We start from the raw sequence: 19,400 nt of genomic DNA, 5'->3' as shown, positions 1-19,400 counted from the left end.
TGGAGAAAGTGTTTTCCAGATTTGTGTGCGGCATGAGTCAGACGATCAGTGAACAGGATGGAAAATGAGACACTTTCTTACTAAAATTATATTTAGGGTGTATATTTATTATATAGGGTGTTCTGGTTGATTTCTAGGAGTCTTTTGCAAACATGTAATCTTCTGGTCGCTCATTCAGTGTCCTGTTTTATGGTGCAGCAGGTGAAAATGATCCATTAGTAAAGTCAGTCGTTCATGACTGCAGCACAGACACTGTTTAGAGTTGTTTATCATGTGAGGCATCATTGCAGTTGCTGTGATCTTTTGATAAACGACACATGAACGTTTAAATCTGTCTGTTTTCCGGCTGCTTGTGACGGCTTGTTTTTGGTCTCTCTCTCTCTCTCTCTGTAAAGCCCCTTACAAAGCACTCGTCACTTTTCTTCCCTCATTGAAATGCAGCTCAGCATCTGCGCACTTGTACGACACGCCCTGTTGTTTATCTTCTCTCTCCCTCTTTCTCTAGACTCAATGTCTGGTTTTCCTGATCAGTGGGGCTCACAGTCCAGCCCCCCGCAGATGATGGACAGCAGTCCGATGGGACCGTTCTCAGGTGACCACCTTCACTGACCTCACTTTATAAACCAAAATCACCTCATCTCTCAGATCTTTATAGCCATAAACAGTTTGTAATTTTCTGGAAATGTTTAATAAATTCAGTGTAAAAATATATATACAGGGCTCCAGACTAACATTTTTAACCATAAAGGTAATCATAAACTTACAATTGTTTTGCATTAATAACTACAGTTAGTAATATTATGTTTATTTCTTAGAAATGCATGTTTGATAGTACAGCTCTGAGTTGAGATGCAGATAAAATTATCTTTTAGTAACAGTAAAGTGCAAATTTTTTTTTTTTTTTTAAATATTCTACTCTTATTAAATGTACCATTGTTCTTCTGTAGTACCACTGAACTGACCGACGGCTTCAGTGATTATAAACGGAGAGCTCTTTACTTGTAATTTGGTCGCAATTTTAATTTTTTACTATTTTTTTTCATGGGAGTTTTCCAACTTCATACTTCAGTACAAAGAAAGTGCTTTGAAAACGTTGCCAAAAATTGATTTCTTGATGATGTGATTGTGATTTCATAGTCTAAATATAAATTCAAAACCAAACCTGTGAGAAAAATATATATATATATATATATATATATATATATATATATATATATATATATATATATAATATATTTGGGAGTTCAAATGGCTAATAAGACAATAAGTGGTCCTCTGCTCCATCTGCTCGTTATAGTGGTAATTTCATATCTTTTTTATTTTTAAATAAAAGTGTTTGTTTGCCACCAAGTGTTTTCCTACATCTTGCAACTTTTAGTTTTACAATTGGGGGAACAATCTTTGAATGAATGTTTTTGGTCATCACATTAAAAATAACATTTAAATTCGATAATATTTAGAGCTTTGAAGTGCTGGAAAAACTGTGAAGCACTTTAAAAAGTGCTTGAATTGTACTCTGAAATGAATAATGTAAAAACATTTGACTATTTCTGTGACAATACCATGGTTACAGTTAGTGTTACTACCTTAAATCCATGGTGAATGTTGGTGATTTGTGAACTGAAAAGCCTTTTATAACTTGTTCGTTCATAGCACAATGTCTCTCATGGTTTTCACGCTGTTTGATCTGATATCTATGGTTTATAACAGAGAATTCTGTGCTGAATTTGAATGAATTCTCACTAGATCTTGCACTGGATCTCCCAGCTCTGTGTAGTCACATGATCAGCCCTTGAGTAAACCTGGGCTGTGTTCGAAATTGCCCCCTATACCCTCATTCACTATTCCCTACATTAGTCCACTAATATAGTTTACTTATAAAAACAAGTGAGTGAATTCGGACACTTTTGAGTGTCGCTTTTTAAAAATCACTTGTCACTTTGCAAACTGGCAGCTCCAGTAGTAATGAAAAGATTTATCTTGAACTCTGTCATGGAAACTAGCTTGTATAAAGCTTAATTAAACAATTTAATCAATTAAAAAGGAATTTATACCTGTATGATATTACGCTGTACCCACATTGGATCAGCGGAGTGGATGAATCAGGCGCCATCTTCTGGTCTGACACGAGAATCACAGTGCATTATTGGTATTCTCTAGCCATTGAGTGTGCATCGGTTGTAAACTTGTCATTGCGGTGCATTGTGGGATTGAATGAGTGCACTTGATAATGTCTACTATGTTTTCGGACACCACTACAAATGGCCGTCTCCTGTTTAAGGGTATAGGGGACGATTAGAGTTGCGCAGTTCAAACGAAAAGCACGGTTTCGTTCCGCTTTCGTTTCGCTTGCCCTGTTTCTCATATTCAACAGAAATGGCATGACTGCATCTTTACAAATTGAGTTGTGGGTTGTGTGTATATATATATATATATATATATATATATATATATATATATATATATATATATATATATATATATATATATAGAGGTTTAATAATCATCATTCTAATGTAATTTAGCTGCTTTTTCAGTGCTTTCACCCGCCCGTTAACACTCTGAGGTCTAAAAACGCGCCGGCGCGTTTTGCAGGTTTTTTTCACATTGCAGCAAAACAGACTTAAAATACTCTGTCATTTTTTGTCATAGAGACATAAGTAATACATCAATTGAAACTATAGAATATCTCCTTTTATTTGTATGCACTCAGAGTAAAAACAAAATGTTGTGCTTTTTGTAAAATAAAGAAAACTAACATGATGCGTGATCTCTCATCTCCCTCTGAACGAAGTCCAATCTGATAGTTCTCAGAAAATGAAGTGTAACTTAGTGAATACTAATCACAAAAAATTCATACTTATGTCTAACAAAACGTTGAAATGTCAGGTTTTAAATCGTGCAAGTCAAATCGAAAACAAACATTCTGTGTTTATGTAATCTGTATGAAAAGAGAGCCATGTCAGAAGTCCGTGATTCAGCTCATTACCCACTAATGCGGCCACGCCCACGGAGCCAGCGCTATTCACAGGCAAATTCAGAGACAACACATGCATTCATCATCTCAATCGTGTATTTATTGCCTTGAAAATTGTTTATCTGGATGAAAAAGCCATGGTTAGCGATCTCTGGAAGACATTCAGTAAATTCCTGTTTGTTTTCTTCTATTGATAAGTTTTAAGTGAGTTTTTGTTTCTTTAGCGCCCTCCGGCTGTAGTATGAATTGGTAAACACCATTCATGGAATATCGTCTTCTTCTTAGGTGAATTTGTGGACTAAAATGCACAGAGCGCCCTCCGGCTGCAGTATGAATTGCAAACACCAGCGCTCATAGAGATAACAATGAATATTAAATAAAAAATAACTCCTCTGTATAGAAAATTGACATAAACATATGAGAATCCTATATTTCTCCAAATGTGCATGCTTTTAAACTAAAAGCCTATATTCAGACTCTTTGCATCACAGAAATACATTATATTTTAAAGTATAATATAAAACCATTATTTTATATTGTAATACAATTTTTCTGTATGTTTCATATACCATGATGAGCTTGAGACATCACAGAAGTTTTTTTTCACAGCCTACCTGACTGAAATGCCTCATTAATATGCAAGTCTTTTCAGGTCATTACTATTCAATTCTTTTGTCTTCACAGGTGAGAATGAGCCATTATTCATGGAGATTCACGCCTCCTCGCATACCGTGTTTCTTGGCAAAAAGTGTCTTACAAAAACTAAATCAGTATATTGTTATAAATGAAAGAGTAGTCAGCATAATTTTTACATAATTTTGAAGCAAAAACTCTAGTCTACAACCTTCAATACCCAAAAGTCTTGTGAACACAGATTTAATATACTTTTATTGGCCTTATATCAGTGACTTAAGTTTTTTGTTTTTTCAGTAACCACGCATAAACGTTATTCCTTCAAAAACACAAACATGTACACACATGTTCCTCACATATTATGGTAGCCTAGTTTGTGCTGAATACAGTGTAATGACACTTGTGTCATTAATATGTTTATGAACAACTGAAAAAAGCACAAATGTCAGGGCATGTCAAAACTTCTCCAGGCCCCAAATCAGCCTCAGACTCCAGAGGGTTAATTATGCGCTTTTATTTGTTCAGTGTCATCTTGTTGAATCTCTCTCCGGCCATTAATTAGGTTTACTAAAAATGTGCGTCCGGCAAAACAACACCTCTAATTACCCCTGACCTCCTTTAATGGAGATCTCCTCCTCCTGCTATTCCTGTTTTGAATGTGATATACATCTACAGTACCTACTAGTTATACTGGTTATAGATGTTGGAAAACTTTAATAAGTTCATATGGCATCATTGTGTGACAACATCTCAGACTCCATCTCTGGTCATGCTGATAAATAAAAGATTTGATATGATATAACCTGGAGCTTTTATTCTGCACTGTAATGGGCCACATTAGAACTAATGGTAGTAATGATAATGAGCATGAATTCATTAGAAGGGTAAATGAACAGCCCTGTTTTTCCCTGGAAAGACAATAGCTGATGATAGCGCTGGTTTAAAGGGGCTCTTGGGAGGTGATGAGTCACGCTCACATCAGAATTCAGCTCAGATGCGACACTGACACAATCGTGTCTAACGGTGGATTTCACCACCTGTTACAGACCTCACTCTGTGTCTTTCATACCTGATACAGATGTGATGCACATGTCTGCTCTGATAAATGTGCATGACAGATACATGCATATATTACAGTATTACAGATGCATCTGCATCTCGGCTGATAGTGGAAACCGTTGAAATACCAGGAGAAACTTGCCTATAACTTGTCTGATAAAAAAAAAAAAAGTGACAATGTCAAAATGTGTTAGCATCATGCTAACATGCTAATGTTAACATCGCTTAACTGTTAAAACATGCTAAGAACATGTTAAAAAAATGTTAACACATAATCATAACATCTATTGAAGCATTAAAACATGTTATCATCATGCTAATGACATGCTAACCGTGTTAAAATAATGTTAAACATATTAGCTTCTTGTTAAAAACAGGTTAACAACATACTGACCATTTTGTCATGATGTTAATAATGTCAGCAAAATGTTGGTCGTGTTGGCATCATGCTGACATGCTAAGAACATGTTAAACATATGTTAACACATGTTAACAACATCTATTGAAGCATTAAAACATGTTAGCATCATGTTAATGAATATGCTAACCATGGTTAACATAATGTTAAACATAAGAATCTTGTTGAAACAGGTTATCAACATGCTAATCATGTTAGCATTAATGCTAACAACATGTTAATCATATTGTCAAGATGTTAATAACATGTCAGCAAAATGTTAATCGTGTTAGCATCATGCTAACATGCTAATGTTAACATCGCCTATCTGTGTTAAAACATGTTAAGAACATGTTAAACATATGCTAACACATGTTAACAACATCTATTGAAGCATTAAAACATGTTAACATCATGTTAATGACATGCTAACCATGTTAACAATGTTAAATATATTAGCATCTTATTAAAAACATGTTAACAACATACTAATCGTGTTAACAGAATACAAGCAATGTTAATAGTGTTAGCATTAATGCTAACAGCATGCTAATAATTTTGTCATGGTGCTTATAACATGTTAGCAAAATGCTAAGCGTGTTAAGCAAAATGCTAATCATGTTTGTATCTTGTTAAAAATTTGTTAGCAACATGTTAATTGGGTTAGCATCATGTAAGCAACACACTAATCATGTTAGCATCATGTTTTGCAACATGATAATCGTGTTAGCATGTGATTAGCAACATGCTAAATGTGTTAGCATCATGTTAGCAACATGTTAATTGTTAGCATCTTGTTAAAATATGTTAATAATGCTAGCATATTTTGACTTGAGACATTGTAGGGGTGTGCAGTGTAGTTGCACACGGCGAACACCACTCACATTTTCGTGTCTAGTTCTGTCTAGTTTTTATTATTCTCAAAACCTCAAGAAATTTTATTACTCTAATTTCACATTCTAAAAATGTCTTGAACAAGTAATCTTAATGGTGTAAAACTACAAGTACATGGTGTGAGGAAATATTATGTCATGTATTTGACTTTTACTCTGAATTTCTGCGAAACCCATAGGTTTCTCTCAGCCTAGCGCGGCGTCTGTGGTGATCACAGGTGCTGCTCCTCTTCAGACAGAAAGACCGTCTGGTGTGGCCGAACCACAGGGTTCACCAGCTGCTCAGGCCTCCGAAGCCCCCAAAATACCAGCTGAACCCCTGGCAGCAACGACACCCAAGAGCCCACTGGACACATCTGCAGGTATGCACACAAATACCATGATGTTGAGTAATATATCTTTCTATGAGGCAGTACTGTGTGAGTATAGTGTGACAAATCAGTATAATCATCTTCAAATTCTGTTCATGCCCTTAATATGTAGTCTGTTTCCCTCATGTACTTCCCATGTGTTTTGTATTAGGGATTATGGGATTCCTTGCAGGAGCCCCTGTGGAGCAAATTTCTAATCCATCAGTAATTAAAACTATTGCTGTCCACTAGGGGGCACTATAACTAGTGCTAGATGGAGTTACATTATCAGTTGTCAAAGTTAGTCAAATCCATCCTTTCTGGTGTCCCAGGGGCCTTTAAGGGTTCCACAGCTGTATAGGGTTAGTACAGTGCAGCTGAGACCTAGAGTCATGTCTCTGGTTTAAATCAAGCTCCAGAATGATATTCTGCCAGGTATGATGCTCAGGGATGGTTGTTGATGTGCAAACAGTGTTACGCACCTACCAGATGGAGGTGTAGACCTGTAGAGTCACATTAACTCATGCACAAGTCAGTTATCAAGTGCGTGATCGTTAAATCACCCATCTGTGTCTTTTATCACACAAAACACCTTACGTTATAGACCTTATTATCTTCCAAGACAAAGATATCTGGGTCAGTCAGGCATGTCATCTAGTGTCCAGTCATTTAGTATACGAGGAGTCATCCTGCATTACTAGGACACTGTACAAATTCAAGCCCCACAAATCATTATTTCTGCTTGTTACTTCTGATAGAGGAGACCAGATCTTGTACACAAATGAGCTTTGCTTGACCTCAGTTGCTTAGTCTGCTTCGTGCACATCTTCTGCAAAAATTAAGCAACACTGCTTTACTTTTTTTTAATTTTTTTTATTCTAAAATCAATTAAACGTTTTACTTGAAAAGCAACCTTGCCTAAGATTAATAAGACATGGAGATAAGAGATTGTATTTTGAATAATCTTACTGGCAGATTTTTTAAAACTTGTTTTAAACTTGTTTATTCTTGTCTATAAAAATCTGCCTGTGCAGTAAGATAAAATACATGCTTATTCAAGATACAGTCTATAAAAATTCTTTGTGTTGCTTCTCAAGTAGATTATTCTGGGATAAAGGGATTTTTAGATATTTAAAATGGAAAATTGGTCATGAATACCTGTTTAGAATAAAATGTAGCTTTTTAAGAACAGTTTACATGCTTCATCAGTATTTTACATCAGTTACGATTTGTTGTGGTTTCTTAAAGTGTAATGAAACCCCTTCATTTCAGCACCTTAATTTTGAGAAATGCAATGGAATTTATTTTAAATTCACACTCCTAAATGAACTGCTTTAATATAAAAATTAAATAATGCAAGGAGCTTCATGTATTAGTTTTGACTATATTGTATATTTTAGTATAATTGAAATACTGTATTGACCAATCAGCTTCCAGGGTTGTGACTCTCTCAAAAGGTGTCTGATTTAGATCTTTGTAGGTTGTAAGGAATATCATGTACATCTGTCTGAGAGTGTAAGGGGTTATTGAGAAGTTAGGGAATGCATATGTGCATGTGTGAGAGAGTGTAAAAGGGAGTTAGTGCTGCACTAATTTCCTTTCTTCTTTGTATATGAGGTGTCTTTGGTGACTGCTGGTCCGGTGAGGCCGGCATTCCATCTGACCTGCCCTTCACACCCAGCGTTTCCACCATTATCAGTCGCCATGCCAGTCACTTGGTAGAGAGCCCAAATGACACTGCTGACCCTCAGTGGTCCCCGAGAGATAGGGACACTGAGGAGAGGGAAGGTGAAGGATCTGACCGTAAGAAGGAAAAGAAGAAGAAAAAACGGAGACCCAGGGACGAGGTTTATGACTTCCATGCGGAAATGCAAAGTGAAAGTGCTTTATCCGAAAGCCCCCATCAGTCGTCCCCACGCAAGGAAGACGGAGGTTGGGAAGATGTCGGGCGCATTGGTGGGAGAGTCAAGAAGCCGAAAAGCCGCAAGAAGATACCCGAGGAATGGGCGATCCATGCCGAGCCCTTTGTCCCTGCTTCGGCCTCTATGCCGCAGGAGTTTGATTTTACCCAATCACCCCTTGAAGTTGACAGCGGTCTAGTGTCATTTTCTGAGGACTACACCGATGAGAGTCTCATTCCATTGTCTCTTACCCAAGATCTTCTGTCTCTCACAGCCACTTCCCCACCATCCACAACACATCTTGAACCTGCAATACCCTCCCCAAAGTCTCCCGGTCAAGCCCCCGGCCAACACCCTTGTCCATGTCGTCTGGCTTCCATGATATCATCATGGAAACGGAAGAAGTTTTCAACCTTCCGTCACCTTTGGGCAAAACCGATTCTCTTGTTTGCAGCCTCAATGATGCTCAGCCTTCTCCTGGTGGAACCTTTGAGGAGGCCATGTTTGGACAAGAACACCCCTACACTGCTTCCATAGGCACCCAAGAGTCACAAGTGAAGGAACCCCAAGCATCCACCCCTGGAAGCACTTGTTTTGTACCACCGATGGAAGCACTAATCTCAGCACCGCCGTTTTCTCCATCTGGACCTGCGTGGTCTCTTAATAACCACAATCAACCTTTTGATCTTGAAGGCGTTTCCTTTGAAACCCAAATCCCAGTTCCTGCACCTCTTCCTTCACCAAAGAGCAAAGCCCCAAAGGAACCAAAATCCAAACAAGGCAAGAAGTCCAGTTCATCCTCATCAAAAAGTCCAACGTCCCCTGATGCAAAGTTACCCTCTCCCCAGAATTCCGGTCTGAATCCGGCCGCTCCGCCATTCTTCCCTAGTTTTGCAGAACCTCGGGAGCACGCTGGAGGACTGCCCATCACATTGGAAGGTTTGTTGAGGACAGTTGGGAACGGGATCCACTTAATGCATGGCTGTGTGGATTCAAAGCCTGGGCTTGAGTGATTAAACTGCACACCCCAATAACTAACATATCACCCCGTCAGCTGGACACAAGGGTCAGGGTTCGCTCAAAGCGGGTTGGCTTAGTTTAGCTTGGGTGTTTCTTCCACAATGAATGACCAACTGTGTGCAAACAAGCACGAATCCCCCCATTAACCTTGTGATCCAGGGTGTACTGTACTAATCAAAACGCTTTGGTTTGCAGTTTGTCAAGGAGGTGTTGTTGATCCCTCACAATATTGCATCTCCACACTGCTGTTGTGATTTGTTTCTTGTACTACCACTGGTGGCACCTAACAGTGACAATCTTCTCTCTCGGTTTCCCACCACCCAATTCTCTTCTAGCACTTTTTAGTGTGAAAATATACCACCCTTGTCACTTTTGGCGCTTTTCCACTGCATGGTATGGCTTGGTACGGCTCACTTTTTGGGGGGTTTCCACTGTGTACAGTACCTAGTACCTCGGTTGAGGTTCCAAGCAAGCCGCAACAGCCACCGCAGTATCATATCATAAATGAATTGCTTTAAACAACCGTCGCATGCAACTTGAAAAAAGAAATGGCTGCATCGTGGTCGGTAGACAAGGTGCCTGTGCAACTATAACGATCAGTCTATAATCCCACCCATTTTGAAGCGGTACTGAACTGCAGTGGAAAAGCAAACTGAGCCAAAGTAAAGCAAGCCGAGTCGTACCAGTCAGTGGAAAAGCTCCTTTTATGAATGTATATGATGTGCAATACAGTTGTTAGTGATACTTTTTTCCTTTCTTTTTTGTCTCCTCTATGTTCCTCAACATCATCTGTTTCAACTCACCAATTAGGTAAGTCAACATTTCTTCGGTTATTGCTTTCTCTTTTCGTCTGTTTATGTTGTGAAAAGAGTGTATTGTGTAACATCCTCTACTTTTCATTCATAACTTGTTCAACTTCCCATTAATTCCTGTAGCAGTCTCATAACCAGATGTAGGTGATATGTGGTTAGCGGACATGCAACAGTGATTTGCAGCTTCAAAGTGACTGGAGGTCATTCATTGTTCGTGAAATTTGAGTGACGGTCACCTTTGGTGATGCAGGAGCGCAACTTTATGCAAATGTTTAGCCGTGTTACTACCAATAATAGAGCAGACTAATACTTCTATTATCATTATTATTTCAGTTACAACTTTACAGTGTCATTGTTACATATATTACATGTAGTTACTGTAGTAAAGTAACTATAAATTATGCATAAGTACATGCAACTAATCCTAAACCAAATCTAATCCTGACCCTATAGTAAGTACATGCAGTTAATATATATTACTCAGTACTTAAATGTATAATTACAATGTAACAAAGACCCCTTAAAATAAAGTGTAACCCTTTTTTTTGTAACTTGTAACAATGTAATTTGTAACAAATGACTGAACTACTTTGTATCGTCCAAACTAAATTAATCCGTGAATCGGTATGTGGTAAAAAAAAAAAAAAAAGTACTTGTATCTCCATAAACTAGTCTGTTTTCAGGAAAGCATTTATAATCATAAACAAGATACGCAAGTGTCGTATTTAAATGGAATATTGTCATAATCCCAGAAGGCATAGCTGTGAGTAATGAACAGCAGGAAAAGTTGTCTTTTTAGACTTTTCCGTGGAACACACTACTCACACTATTTATACTACAGAACGTCATAGAACAGTACACAAATTGGGACGCACCTAGAGTTTGCTTTCTTCTATCTTGTTTTACCCTGTTCTCACTCTGAAATACGTCACATTGCAGAAGTAAACTAGGTTGTGAATGTTATTACATGTTGACTTTTTTAACCTCAGAATTGCATAAGCTACGCAACTGCAGAAAAGACAGTGTAGTATATCTGAAAATGTCCGATTTCTGGTTTTAGAGTCTGTGTGTGTAGCGCCTTTATTAGTGTGTGTATATGTGTGTCTGTGTGTGTTTGGGCGCGTCTGACACAGCTGTCTCTTTTAGTTCTCTGTAATTTTCGGCTCTTTCTCCAGCGGGGAGGGACTCTGTCACTGAGGGAGCTACTTATACACTCCGGGAGACAGGACATCAGCGTTCGGTGTCAGACTTCCCAACATGCAAATTAATGACGGTGTACCGTAATGTGCGAGTGTGTTGTACTATGAGCGCATGAGCTGAAAATAAGAAAATTGTGAAAGCTCAGTGTCAAAAATCACATTAGAGTGAATTCTATTAATCCATGTTGTGTTGCCAGCAGTAATACTCTGCTTGGTGAATGTTTCTAAATCATCTCTCTGCTTCAGTAAAGGAAAGTAGACACCATATGAATCATATACTTTTTTTGTTATTAGTGTATTATTAGCTGTAATTCTATAATATTTTTTGGGGGTTGAAATCATGTCAAAAGCTTGCAGTCCTCTCAAAATGCCCAATATCTAACAACAACAATGTTGCAAAGACACACACCTTTAATGCTTTTTGTAGAGGACGTTTCAAAGTAAGATTTTCTCTAGCCTTGAGTACATCCTGTGGAGATCTCTGAATGGCGTTGGTTGTTTTGGGTCGTGATGTGTTTTATGTGGTTTTGCTCTTGTGAATCTGTGAGACGCTCTCGATTGTGACTGAGTAGCATGTGTTGTTATGAATGGTGGAGTGTGAACGCATACAGCACAGACGCTCTGAGTGACTCAGCTCTCCTTTTGTTCAGACAGACGCTTGTTATGAAAAAATAGACACTTGAGTTTGGTTGTTTCTCTCTCTACTTTGGCCGTTGAATTGCTTTCACAAGTGTTGTATTTGTTAAGATGCTGTGTAAAGTTGAGAATTTAGAGATGGACCTCTAGAAAAGCAGAAAAGCGCATTGAAAAAAGCAATATCACAATTGAAATGTCATTGCAATATTGCATTAAATTCAAATTTGGTTGCACTCGATGTAGCTTTTTTGTTTTGTTTGTTTTTTTGGAATGCAATATTGTGTTATACACCATAGGACGTTTCTTTCCCCCATGTTTGTGTCATACATAATATAGCGCCTGCCTAGTAAAAGGAGGCCAGTAGATGTTTGGAAGCAGATGTGAGGTGTATTTTTAGAGTCCAGAGGTTTTTCGAGGTTGTGATAGTCAGCACAGGACTCAACAGGAGGATCTTACATAAGTAAACCATGCTGAGAAGACGGGCGTACGGGGCCACCAGGCTCTTGGCATCACCCGACCCAACTAAACACCCTCTGAGTCAGAGGATTGACAGCGGCGCTACACGACAGCTTTGGTCTCCAACACAGGTTTTTTTTTTTGTGGTGTTGTGATAGTGCTTTTGTGGTGAAGGGCGAAATGTAAATCACCACAAATACTGCTGTTGTTCACGACATAATTAGGGGTTCAAGCGCGCAGCTTGTTAAAATTGTTAAAACTTCCAAGGATTCTCCCCTAAAAGAGATTGGACAGACCAAACCGTAATTCGTAGAGTCTTGAAACTTTGAGGGATGGTAGTACTCACACCGTCTACAATGTCACCAAGTCTCATCCCAATCGACCTGATGGGGGCGCTACGGCGTTCAAAAGTACGAAGGCTCAAGTGTCTTATTTCATTGTAATTCTTGGCTCAAGATGGACAAGATTCATCCCCCGGATTCGCTCGTCGTGGAAAAACCGAACTAGTTCTAGGTTTTTGACCCGATCTGAACCAAACTAGTTCAGCAAGATTCTCCGCAGTCTGATTGTCAATAGTTATCCAAAAAAAAAAAAGTTGAATTTCGATTCACGGTCCCTAAGGGCCGCCAAATGTTTGAAGTGGGTGGAGCCACTTTTACTAATAAGGCTACAACTTGTGAACGCAAAGAGATATTTTCACCAAACTTGGTGCACCTATGTAAGAACTCATTCTGTGGTCATGTGAAAATGGATACAGTGACTGGCCACTTGGTGGCGCTGTAACTGGAAAAAACATGAAAATGGCTATAACTACTTCTCCGTTAGTCCGATTGAAATTGGCATGCAGTGTCTTCAGTGTCATGACTGTCTATGAGGGCATTGAAGTATCTCAAAAAAACATGTCTGCCATCAGCCACTGAATTATGAGCAGCTATCAGACAAGGTTTACAGAGGCCGATCGGATCGAAACTCACTGGGCATGTTTGACTCTCAGCCCTAGAGGCCTGTGAGAAACTCTAAATAAATTGGCCACCAGGGGCTGCGTTCATATTTTTCATGCTTGTAAAGGAACGTATATATGCACAATTTTTCGCTTATGCCCACAACATTCATACCTTCTCATTCTGAGCAACTTTGCCTCTAAGATCGCCGCTGTCCATCGAATCTTTTGTTAAATATTTTAAAAAACCAACTTTGGCGAACTAGTCCTAGGTTTTTGGTTCAACCTTGATAACTGTTAAAAAACTTTATAAACCATATATTTCCTACGGTAAATTACCTGTATTGGCTTTAAATGTTTTTTTTTTCCATCTATGATAGAAATGGTTACAGGCTTGCTAATTAAAACATCATACCTTTTTTACACGTGCTTAAAGGCCTTAAAGCGCTTGAACCCCGATAATTGCTGCTCACAGCTATATTTTCTTTTTGTGACTCAGGGAAAATAAATGATATAGATATTGGCAAATTAGTTGATCATTGATTTAGCAGCTGAAATTGATTTATATACACTACTTTTCAAAAGTAAGATTTTATGTAATTAAAATAAGTCTTTTCTGCTCATCAAGGCTGCATTGTTTTTATCAAAAATACAGTGAAAATGTGTAATATTATTACAATTTAAAATAACTGTTTTCTATGTGAATATATAGTAAAATGTAATTTATTCCTGCGATCAAAGCTGAATTTTCAGCATCATTACTCCAGTCTTCATTGTCACATGATCCTTCAGAAATCTTATTAATATGCTGATTTGCTGCTCAAGAAACATTTCTGATTATTATCAATGTTGTGGAAACCATCATGCATTTTATTTTTTAGGATTCTTTGATGAATAGAAAGTTCAAAAGAACAGCATTTATTTGAAATAGAATCTTTTGCAGCATCATAAATGTCTTTACTGTCACTCTTGATCAATTTAATGCTTTCTTGCATAATAAAAGTATTGATTTTGTTTGAAACTTTTGAACAGTAGCTATGTGTAAGTTGGTGTCATTAGCTTTGGCGCTGTGGATTTTGTCAGGATGTTTATAACCGCCGACGGCACCAATGTCTATTCTAACTGAAACGAATGCCTCTACTCTTGGTGCACTTGCATTCTCGACAGTTCTCAAGTGTGCATGCGCTAATCATCTAGCCGGATCATTTTACCACGATGAAATGAACATTTATCCAATCGTTGTTCTGCATAAGTGCTTCACTGAATTCAAATGGAGTCGGACAGTCAAAGGTTATGATAATCAGAGCGTTTGAGACCAGCAGAATGATGGAGCGGTAAAGGTCAATGCATCGACTGCTGTAAACACAGACTGCCTCCAGGGAGGGCGTGGAGCCTGTCTCGTTGCCACGGTGACTGAAAAGCAGCTGTTTCCATAGTAACAAGGACAGATGCTGAGAAAGTGGCCATAAGTGTTGCGTGCCATGTGACTTGTTCAATCAGAGTGTTTTTGTCTTAAGATGTCGCAGTGTGCTCCTCGTAACATTGCTGACAATATTCCTCCATATTTTCACAAATGTCTTAATTATGCAAATATGTAAATAAGGCAGCCTGGGGACAGTTTCTGCAACAGTTGCTGTAGCTCGTGCTTCGGTAGGCGGTAAGAGGAAAGCGAACAGGCTGTGATCAACAGAATAATTACCCTCTGCTCACTGATGCAGGAAACTCAGCCTGCTGTATGACTTCACACAAGCTTATATGATATTATATTTTATAGAAATCCATATTCCCAGCTGACATGACGCATTTCATCAGAACTGAACTGCATCAGTCCAGTGACGTTAACTGTTCTGCCTCTGTTAGTCTGCAGTGATTTATTTGTTTCTTTATTTTTTGTTCTTTCCGTTGTTGAAAAATCCTTTTTTTTTTTTTTTTTTTTTTTTTTCCAGGTCAAAGAGAGACTGAAAGTAGAATTAGATTGAACTATTTTAAACCATACTTTTAGGTATGGAATTCTTTTTATGTTTTTATAAATCAACATTTCACTCTCAGTGGTTGTTGCAATGCATTCTGGGATTGCTGTGAAAGACGTATATATATATATATATATATATATATATATATATATATATATATATATATATATATATATATATATATATATATATGTATATATGTATATATATGTATATATATGTATATATATATATATATATATATATATATATATATATATATATATATATATATATATATATATATATATATATATATATATGTAATATACATTTTTTTATTATTTTTTATTTATATATTTTTTGTTTATTTTTTATTATTTTGTTTATATTATTATTATTATTATTTATTTGTATTTTATTTTTTATTATTTATTTATATTTATATGTATTTTTATTTGTTTTTTATCAGCAAGGATGTATCAAAAGTTGCAGCAATAATGTTGCAATAGCAATAATTTGAAATGGAAATCTGCTCTTTTGAGCTTTCTATTCGTCAAAGAATACTGAAATAAAATGTATCACAGTTTCCTCAAAAATATGAACTGTTTTCATCATTGATACTAATCAAAAATGTTTCTTGAGTATCAAATCATCATATTAGAATGATTTCTGAAAGATCATGTGACACTGAAGACTGGAGTAATGATGCTGAAAATTCAGCTTTGATCACAGGAATAAATTACACTTTACTATATATTCACATCGAAAACAGCTATTTTAAATTCTAATAATATTTAGTGATTTTTATTGTATTTTTAATCAAATAAATTCAGCTTTGATCACAGGAATAAATTACACTTTACTATATATTCACATAGAAAACAGCTATTTTAAATTCTAATAATATATAGTGATTTTTACTGTATTTTTAATCAAATAAATTCAGCTTTGATCACAGGAATGAATTACACTTTACTATATATTCACATAGAAAACAGCTATTTTAAATTCTAATAATATTTAGTGATTTTTATTGTATTTTTAATCAAATAAATTCAGATTTGATCACAGGAATAAATTACACTTTACTATATATTCACATAGAAAACAGCTATTTTAAATTCTAATAATATATAGTGATTTTTATTGTATTTTTAATCAAATAAATTCAGCTTTGATCACATGAATGAATTACACTTTACTATATATTCACGTAGAAGACAGCTATTTTAAATTCTAATAATATTTAGTGATTTTTATTGTATTTTTAATCAAATAAATTCAGCTTTGATCACAGGAATAAATTACACTCTACTATATATTCACATAGAAAACAGCTGTTTTAAAATATAAAAATATTTCACATTTTTACTGTATTTGTGATCAAATAAATGCAGACTTAGTGAGCAAGAAGTGATTTTCAAAAACATTTAAAAAATCTTTTGACTGCTCTTTACTTCCTTTTTGGAGTGTGAACGTGCCTTCAGACGATTTCTAGTTAGGCAGCACACTGTTTTGTCAGAAGATCTTAGCGTTTGAATTACTCTCAGTAGTGACAATAAACAGATGGAGTTTCTGTTCAGAATATTAATAGCTGCATTGAACGCTTCGACAGCTCAGGTTGAGTGGTACTTGATGCTGAAATATATAGTCTAAAAGACTGCGAATGAATTGATCTCCTGTTCTGACGAACTATTGAACGTCTCTCGCAGGTTATTTTTAACTAGAGAGCATTCAGTAAGCATTGTGGAGTTTACTTCTTCATGGCTGGCAGTGCCAGAGTGTGTTAGCAGAGAAAGAGCAGCTCTCCAGGATGTTTTTGCTTGACTGGATGAACGATTGTAAAGCCCGTGGCAGAGTCTGAGAGCGGCTGTAAGTCTCAGAGCATCGATCGAACACAACTAAAAGAGCCTATTTATGTCTCAAGCGTACAGAACAGTGCTTTTGGCACAGCGTTGGTAGATTAGGTAGTCGTTAAAGTGGATTAATTCTTACGGCAAGACAAGTTCTGCCATTTTTAGTGACGGAATTTACTAGGTATTTAAAGTTGGTTTGAGGCTTTTTCTTTCATTAAAAATTTTCATAGTGAAATAAAGTAAACATAAACTGATAAAATAAACTAAAATATAACAAAGAATCCAGAAAAATAAGTAAAAAAAAAATTTTTTTCAACACTGAAAATAATCATAAATGTTTCTTGAGTATCAAATCATCATTTTAGAATGATTTCTGAAGGATCATGTGATACTGAAGACTGGAGTAATGATGCTGAAAATTCAGCTTTGATCACAGAAATAAATTGCAATTTACTATATATTCACATAGAAAACAGATATTTTAAATTGTAAAAATATTTCACTTTTTTACTGTATTTTTGATCAAATAAATGTAGCCTCGGTGAGCAGAAAAAACATTTTTTAATGTTTTTTTAAAACATTTAAAAAAATTCTTACAGATTTAAAACTACTGAACAGTACTGTTCATATTTTAAAAAAAAATTGAAACTAATAAAAATGACAAAAAAAATACTAAAACTTTTTAAAACAAAAAATGTACAATTAAAATTAATTCTGAATATTAACAAACTATAATAATTAATCAAAGCAGTTTTTCCCACAATCCCACTCAACATTACTTGTGCTGTATTTTTGGACATGCGGACCCTCACCTGCTCCTTCGTTGACAAGGCTCCTGTTGCCATGGCAACGGGAGGCAGTTGCTTTGGAGACCTAAGGAAGCAGGGCTACCAAGGAAACAATGTTGGCTCTTAGGAGGAGGAGGGGTGACGTGCTAAAAATAGCATCTGGGTAGACGGTCTCAGTCGAGTTATCTGGCTTTATGTTCTCGCAGCTTCCCGACTTCATCTCTTTTTGACCACCTGTGTGTTTTTACTGTGACATTGATAAATGTTTCAGCCGCTCCACTAACCCTCCACCTGAGAGGAATGCATTTCTTTTTATATCCCTTTTTCTGCTGCTTCTATAAGTTTTGGATTCCTAACATGAATTACTAGGAGAAAAATCTTGTAGTGTAATTAAAGTGTGCACGCTTCAGCAGACTCGATGGTTGCATTTGTTTGCGATTCAGCTGTCCGTTTCAATCTGTGTTATGGCCTCTTTTTTTTTTTTCATCAGTATGTTTGCAAAAGTCGCTTCAAGCCTTATGCTATAACCCATCATTTAGGTCAGCCGAGAGATACATGCACATACATATAGGTCAGGCTGTATGTTAGCTCAGGGACGCTACTGACCCTCATTTCTGTACGAGTATGGCTTTGTTTAAAGAGGCAGCACGTTTTTCTTTCTTTCTTTACTTATTGGTAACACTTTACAATAAGGTCTCATTTGTTAACATTATGTAAGTTTATGCATTAAATAAACTAAAATTGAGCAATATATTTTTAAAGCATTTATTAACCTTTAATAATGTTAGTTAATAATAGTTGCATTGACTAACATCAACGGATACAACGTTTGAGTGTAATAATGTATTGGTAAATATTGAGATTAACATTGTTTTATAAATGCTGTAGAAATACAGTTGTTCATGGTAGTTAACTAATGTTAACAAATGAAACCTTTATTGTGAAGTGTTACCTATTTTTTTTTTTTTTTTTAGATTTAAATCAGTTTAGATTGTATTTTTGTTCAGACAATAAACAATTTAAAGAGATTTGAATTTGATTTAAAAAATGAATAAATGAGATTTCAGGGTAGCAACAAACTTAACTTGTTTCTTTCATACAAACTGATACAGACTACATTTATATGTAGGTTCAAATTCTCGTAGAAAGCCTATTTTTTTTATATTTTAAAGGGGAATAACGCCTCTTTCACAAGATGTAATATAGTCTCCAGAATGTGTCTGTGAAGTTTCAGCTCAAAATCCCCCACAGATCATTTATTATAGCTTGTCAAATTTGCCCCTATTTGGGTGTGAGCAAAAACACACCGTTTTTGTGTGTGTCCCTTTAAATGCAAATGAGCTCCTGAAGAGGGCGGAGCTTTAACAGCTCAACAACAACAAAGCTGGAGAATCTCACGCAGCCAAAATGAGGATTGTCAGTAACGGTGTTCAGCCTTACATTGTTCAAACCGGAGTCGACACTGATGGAGAGACTCAGGAAGAAGATTTAGACGTTTCTGAACGGTTAGTGGATAAATTTATGTAGT

At 36.4% G+C, this 19,400-nt stretch overlaps 1 protein-coding gene across 1 annotated transcript in view; it reads left to right on the top strand.

Moving 5' to 3' along the window:
* LOC125258154 (microtubule-associated protein 4-like) overlaps positions 1-19,400 on the top strand; it is an 88,759-nt gene that overhangs the window by 39,350 nt on the left and 30,009 nt on the right. The window contains 4 exon segments of the mRNA XM_048175021.1: positions 506-592; positions 6,139-6,321; positions 7,927-8,553; positions 8,556-9,149. Coding sequence (XP_048030978.1) covers positions 506-592; positions 6,139-6,321; positions 7,927-8,553; positions 8,556-9,149 — 1,491 coding nt within the window.

The sequence above is a fragment of the Megalobrama amblycephala genome, linkage group LG22 (assembly GCF_018812025.1).
Source record: "Megalobrama amblycephala isolate DHTTF-2021 linkage group LG22, ASM1881202v1, whole genome shotgun sequence".
NCBI classification, from domain to species: Eukaryota; Metazoa; Chordata; class Actinopteri; order Cypriniformes; family Xenocyprididae; genus Megalobrama; species Megalobrama amblycephala.
The sequence above is the reverse complement of the archived record's forward strand: the minus strand, read 5'-3'. Positions and strand labels throughout refer to the sequence as shown.